At 34.1% G+C, this 6,435-nt stretch overlaps 1 protein-coding gene across 1 annotated transcript; it reads right to left on the reverse strand.

Moving 5' to 3' along the window:
• Positions 1-6: 6 nt before the first annotated feature.
• Positions 7-5,268, reverse strand: LOC108753435 (zinc finger CCHC domain-containing protein 24-like). The gene is made up of 4 exons (XM_018494992.1): positions 4,925-5,268; positions 4,397-4,648; positions 976-1,140; positions 7-287 (listed from the first exon to the last, which is right to left on the reverse strand). Exons 1-4 carry the CDS (start codon positions 5,114-5,116, stop codon positions 165-167), a joined length of 732 nt encoding a protein of 243 aa, XP_018350494.1. The 5' UTR covers positions 5,117-5,268; the 3' UTR covers positions 7-164.
• Positions 5,269-6,435: the final 1,167 nt, after the last annotated feature.

Consider the following 6,435-nt stretch of genomic DNA (forward strand, 5'->3'; position numbering starts at 1 on the left):
TCTCTATTTAATCTCGCGAACAGAAATGGACGCTCTATCTATAAGATTCACATCGATGCGTATTGATGCGTTCAAGTGTATCGAACTGTCTTTCATTAGTTCATCATTAAACCCTCCCTTTCTTGCAATTAATTGGATCAGCGAGATGAATTGGACGGAATTCGTTAAGTTATTATAGCGCTTCGTCTGCAATAATAGCCCAACGTCTTACATTTCTCGCAGAGATGTTGAGGATGTACCTTGCTCTGGTCGGACACGTCTAAACCATCGGGTTTTTCCAACGGCCTCTGAAAATAATAGAAATGATTTTATACCCACACTCTACGTTGTTTCTCGCAAGAGAGATAAGAATAGAAATCTTGTTAGATAATATTCTCATTTGCTCACATAAACATGCCCTCTTTTTTTGTCCAGTACAATTTACCACATTTTTGTCATTAATTTAATTAACGTTTAATTAGCTAATTTACACATTATTGTTAATACATTATTGGTACCATTAATATTATTGAAATTCTCCGATGTGAATTCGATTTTCGAGACTTGGCGATTGTACAGCGAATCTGGGATCGTTTAAAGTTTAAAGCATTCGCTCGCGGCACGGCATAGCTAATGTTCAATTATAATAGGAATTTCGCGAATGTTTTTCGGGAAACGTAACGTAACGATTACCGGTGACTCCGGGTATTTCTGCCCACCGGGCAGGCAAAAGAGCGAGCCAGTGAGCGTGATTATGCGACTATAATTAGCATTCGCGTTGGTTTACACGAGATTTCGTTCTCTTGGCCGTGCAATATTTCGAGAGAGCGAAGCCGTTCCAAGAGTCGAATCTTTTAGCGAGTCTGACCGGGACTTCGTCGAGGAGAATCATGACTAATTTTATATTTAACGATTGATCACGGAAAGAACCCGTAACGTGCGGGCGGTGAAGGCAGACACGGAGGAGGCGGACAGGTCGGACTTCTCCTCGCTCACCTGTTTGTGAGGATACACGTTTATGTGACACTTGATACATTCCTGGCCCATATTGGCCCAGCTGTTGCCCGACATCCATTTGCGCTTGCACTTGGGACATTTGTATTCACCAAAGCACCGCTTCTTACCCTGATACGGTGTCAGACCCTCGCCCTTCGGTCGTGCCTATGAAAAAAATCACGTAAATTATCCTACTTGGGAAATTTATTCTTTTATTTGTATTCTTCGCCGTCGCAGATATCGTAGAATGCAATGTGGTGACAACTAGACGATTGAATCAATCGTCGAGCGTACGTGGGTGTATGAATGTATATTGGCTCCAATTAAATCGGTGGATGGACCGTAAATCTTTGCATATCGGTAGATGTTATTAATAGATCTGTTCGCATTACTTACACTTTTTGCATCCAGCATCTTTACCTCTCCTCTTTTCAATACATATTTGTGTCATTTTAAGTGAAAACGTTTTTGGAGATTTCAATGCGAACAAACCTCTAAATATCGTATAGAATTGAGAACGATGGCGTGCGTTTAATGTTTTATCAATAAATTTCATCAAATAATAAATATCAATAAATCAAATAGCAATAAGAAAATGTTCAAGACGTATGAGAAGCTGATTCGTAAAACATTTATGGTACTCATACATATGCAGCTTCCGAAAAGATACTATTCTTAACTTTTTAAGATCGGGAATTTTCTAATAAAGAAACTTAAAGAAGAGTGTTGTTTTCTAAAGGCTTTGAGGTCGAATTCGATTCTAGTCTTAGAATATTAAAATTCAGAAAATATGATTATTACAGAAAATTCAAGAAAATCTTTTTGGTATCGCTGAATTTGAATATCAAATTTTAAAAGTCTAGCTAATGAAGAATCATATATCGTATAAGGTTCGTAATCGAAGTTTGAAAATCGGTACGAAAATCGGTTCTAACTATTTGCATAGCACAATTGTAAGCTTCAAATAAATTAAGACTGAAACATGATGTTATATATATTAAGCAATTAAAAATTCTCTGAGTTTCATATGTGTATATGATAATCAGATTATTTTTTTAAATTCTACTCACCATATTGAATCCACTATTTAAAATTTTTTATTTTTGATCTTAGATTTGAATAAAGCATTATTAAGTTACTTATAGGCCAAGTTTCACGAAGATCAAGCGGATAGAGAAAAAGTTTACAAAATAAAAGGAGATAATTTCAAATACCAATCCACAAAAAGTTAAAGTTTTCAGCACGAAAATGTTCATAGGAAATAGTCTTTATATAAAAGCAGTTTTCCATCATAATTTAATCTAACCTATACATAATTCGTATAAGTATAAATATTGTAAGAAATAAAGAAAGAAATTACTTTGTAATGAAACGAGTTTTAAAGCTTACCTACTTTTTTTTACGTGGCATGATAATATAAAAATGATATATTTTCACTAAAATTACAAAAATGAGAAATATGAAACCTCTACGTAGCACCGCTGCAAAGCGCTTTGGTAGCGTTCTTGCGACTGCATCTCTCAAAATTGCTATCAGTTATTATATACTTTTATTAAATGTGAATAACTCAGCAGATTTCAAGTCACACAAGATTAAGAAATGATTACGCGCGTAAAGAACGCTTTAAAGCTTGCACTTCAAAAGCGATTCAGACGAATTTTTTTTAGCACAGAAACATTGAGATTTTGTCGACATTATTTAAGAACATTTTATTTAACAATAAAATAAATAAAAAATAAATTTTTTGAAAATTTTCTAAAATATCTACATTTATAAATATGAATGTCTTGGCTAGTTTCGACGATAGTATATAATGTATAAGTATATAATGTATTTCAATTACAATATCACACACATCCTGGTGAAAAAATTTTGCTGAAATTTTTTTACGTTTTGTTTATTTTTCAATAAAATTTCGATTTTAATTTGAGCGATTTTTAAAATTAATTTTCAGCAAAATTTCAGAGAAATTTCAGTTCAATAAATGCGCTTTTATAGCACTCTCTGAGCGCTTTGCAGGCACTGCTGTGCTACGTAAAAAATGCTGTAAACATGCTATAAAACTGCATTTATTCTGCGCTAATTGTATACATTTATAATGTGCTTTTCACAGTGGATTTGAAAGCGATAAAAAACTGTAGAGAGTTAGAGACATACATACACCTGTATAAGCGCTTTTTTTGCGCCTTATAAGCATTTCTGTGCTACGCGGGATCTATCACAGAAATTTTATTTACTATATTCATAATCATTATCGTGCCTTTATCTACAGTAATTGTGGACAACAATATATTAAAACGACATAAATATTTGAAAATCAAATACTTTTATCTGTAGCCTACGATTTCTTTTTTCATTTCTAGATCATTTTTGCATTATTTATTCTATCAGTAACTTTTAGGAGACATACATAAAGTCATAATAATATCATTATGATTTTTGACATTTTTGTGTTCTCTACCTGTATTATAGATGAATAAAAATGACGTGAAGAACGTCATCACAATCAGAACTCATCAGGAGAAGTGACTTAATTCGCTCACCCTCATATCGCGATAATTGACCGTATGACGTCATGTGTTCCAGAAATACTATTTGTTATATGTCAATTAGCGCTTAATTAAGCCACGCATATCTCGCTATTGTTTCATCGATGCGTGTCATTTACGCGTATTGCTAAATTTAACAATTTGCCCTTTCAAATCGTTTTGTATTTAATAAAGATTTATTTTTGAGTTGTGTCAAGCTAGAAACGAAGAAGATCTTTGCTCTGTTTTTACATTTATTATTTAATTATTGATTTTTCTGGGAGACGAAAAGAAATGACTGAACTATCCAATTCTTTATTGATGTTCTATTCGATGCTCTATCCAATTAATCTTATGTTTTTATAATAAAAATCTGATAAGATAGATTTACGTCATATTGAACGATGTTGATGAAACATTGTACGATAACTAATCCAAGGTTTCCATGAATCAGATAATAGACTTAATATCATCTTGAAATCTTGGAATCGAATCATATGATATAACAAGGATTACATTCAATTACAGTAATATCATTACTATATGCATTTGACTTTAAACTTCATTTCATTACTTTAATCTATTTATATTTTTATCCGAGATCTCCCTAGAGATTGTCGCAAAATAGCCAGTTCTAATCGACTCCAAATTATTCACGAAATCCTATATGATACGTATAATTTTTATCCAAATTTTAAATATATAATATTACTGTACATATATAATTATCTAAAGTATTTCAAGTAATTATAAAATGGTTAAAAATACGGGAGCTATTTAGTATTTAATAAACAGAAAAACATCAAAGCTTTAAATGTATTGAAAATTAATTCAAGGTCATCGATACATATTACATATTATTAGATGAATAATTTAAAGAAGAAATTACCGACCTGCGGACAATCCTTGATGTAGTGTCCTTTTTTGAAGCACAAATGACACAGGTACGTTGACGGCGGTTTCTTCGCCGATTTCCGGTCGCCTACTGCTAACTCGTTAAAGTGTACCGCTAAATCGGCGATACTTTCCGTCCCGCTATCTCTCATGGGTCTGACGGATCCGGACGGATTCAACGCGTTTTGATGTGGATAAGTCTGCGACGTCGTACCGGGAAAATTGCTCCAGATCGCAGGAAGTAACTTGCTCTAAAATGTTAACGGATAATCCAATCGACAATTTGTTAAAAATAGCTTGTTATTTCAAATAAGCTTCTTCTGATGGATCTTTCAAATATTTTTATCATTATTTTTTCAATTATAAGAGGCTTGATACTCAGCAGGCAATCTATTTCCTAAAAATCTATAGAAATAAATTTTTTGTTTGTCAGGTTTCTGCTTTGTTTGCTAGACTTTGTTTGATAAGTTAGGGATTGACTCAATAATAAATCCTGATCTTCAAGTGTCCCAAAGATCGTGAGGTACCTGATCAGGTGGTTGCGACGGGTTTTGTTCAGTAATGGCCAGGTAGAACCAATTGAGTAGAGGCGGGTAGGTCGATTGCTGAAGAGTCTTTTGATTCGAAGCACTTATGTTGTTGATTGCACCGTAACCGATCCGAGTTGAGTCCTGCAACTGCAGGCGTTGCACCGCAGGTGTCGAATGGCAAGCGGCCATATTTTTATCTAATCGACTCGGTAAGTTTATCAGTTCCGGATGTCGTCGTCGTCTCGTGCCCTCAACGACAATTTTCTTCGGTAATCGTTTATCATTTCCTTGTCCTTGAATCCGAGCGATTTTCTTTCCATTTAATTTCCATCGAAAACTATCTCCTCATTAATTGTCCGTAATAAGGAACGAAATATTAAAATTCTCGATGCTAATGTTTTTAATATTCCTTAATATTTTACTGTGATCGATAATGCGACAACCACTAACGATTAGCACGAATGGCTTCCAACTTTAGACCTAGTATTACAAATTTTCATAAATTATCAATTACCCGAAATATCGTTATCGTTTACGAGACAGAATCATGGATGTTTCGAGGATACTACCATGAAACCAGAGATATTCGATGAGGAAGACATCCAAGAAGTGAAAATATTATAATTTCATTGCACTGCAACTTCGGAAATGCTCCAAGTTTCTCTTTCTAGAATTTTATTATGAAATTTCGTTGGGTCACTTCACCGTCAGTCGTTCTCTCGATGTAACAGTTCTCGGAAAAGTGCCATCCTCTTCCAAATGGATTCTTCAAAACGAGTGCTTAACTTTTACGGGGATTGCTTTTACGCGCTTTTACGCACATGTTGAATATATCTCTGCATATGTTACCGGGATGTGTATTCTTGTATACACACACACATGGAAACATTGCTCTCGAATTTTTCGATATTGTCAGTTCTTTTTGCTCTCAGCAGCCACGGAAGTTCATTCATAAAATATTCCACATCGTCGCATTTATCACCAAGTATATTTGCCCAATTTTTTTCTACTAATCTTGATGTTAGTCCACACAGTAAAGACTCAGTCATTAAATTACGTTCTAAATTATTAATGAATCATCTTCTTCTTCTCGCGAGATCACGTTTAATGGTTCTACAATATACATAAGAGAACGGCGAACGTTCTTCCTCAGTTTTAGTTCATAATATCATACGGCTACGATTTATCCTTATAGTTCTGAACCTTTCAAATCGAAAATATACACATATAGTTTCTATGTCATCAGCCACGATAGTGAAATTGCATGTTAGTGTTAACCCACATTACTCATATCATATCCATTTTCTGTTCAATTACGCGCGGTCAAAATCACCACTTAAAGTATCTTGAACTCGCATATTTTTCAGCGATCAGTATGACAAACAAAATGACTATTTCTGCTGTTGTTCGCGTACATCAATCTTCGTTCACAGACTTCTACAACTTTCAGACTTCTTTAATTTACGATTAAAACTAGCTCAATTTTTACACGATTCCCAGCGATCTTG

This window comes from Trachymyrmex septentrionalis, unplaced genomic scaffold, assembly GCF_001594115.1.
Source record: "Trachymyrmex septentrionalis isolate Tsep2-gDNA-1 unplaced genomic scaffold, Tsep1.0 scaffold7, whole genome shotgun sequence".
Lineage (NCBI taxonomy): Eukaryota > Metazoa > Arthropoda > Insecta > Hymenoptera > Formicidae > Trachymyrmex > Trachymyrmex septentrionalis.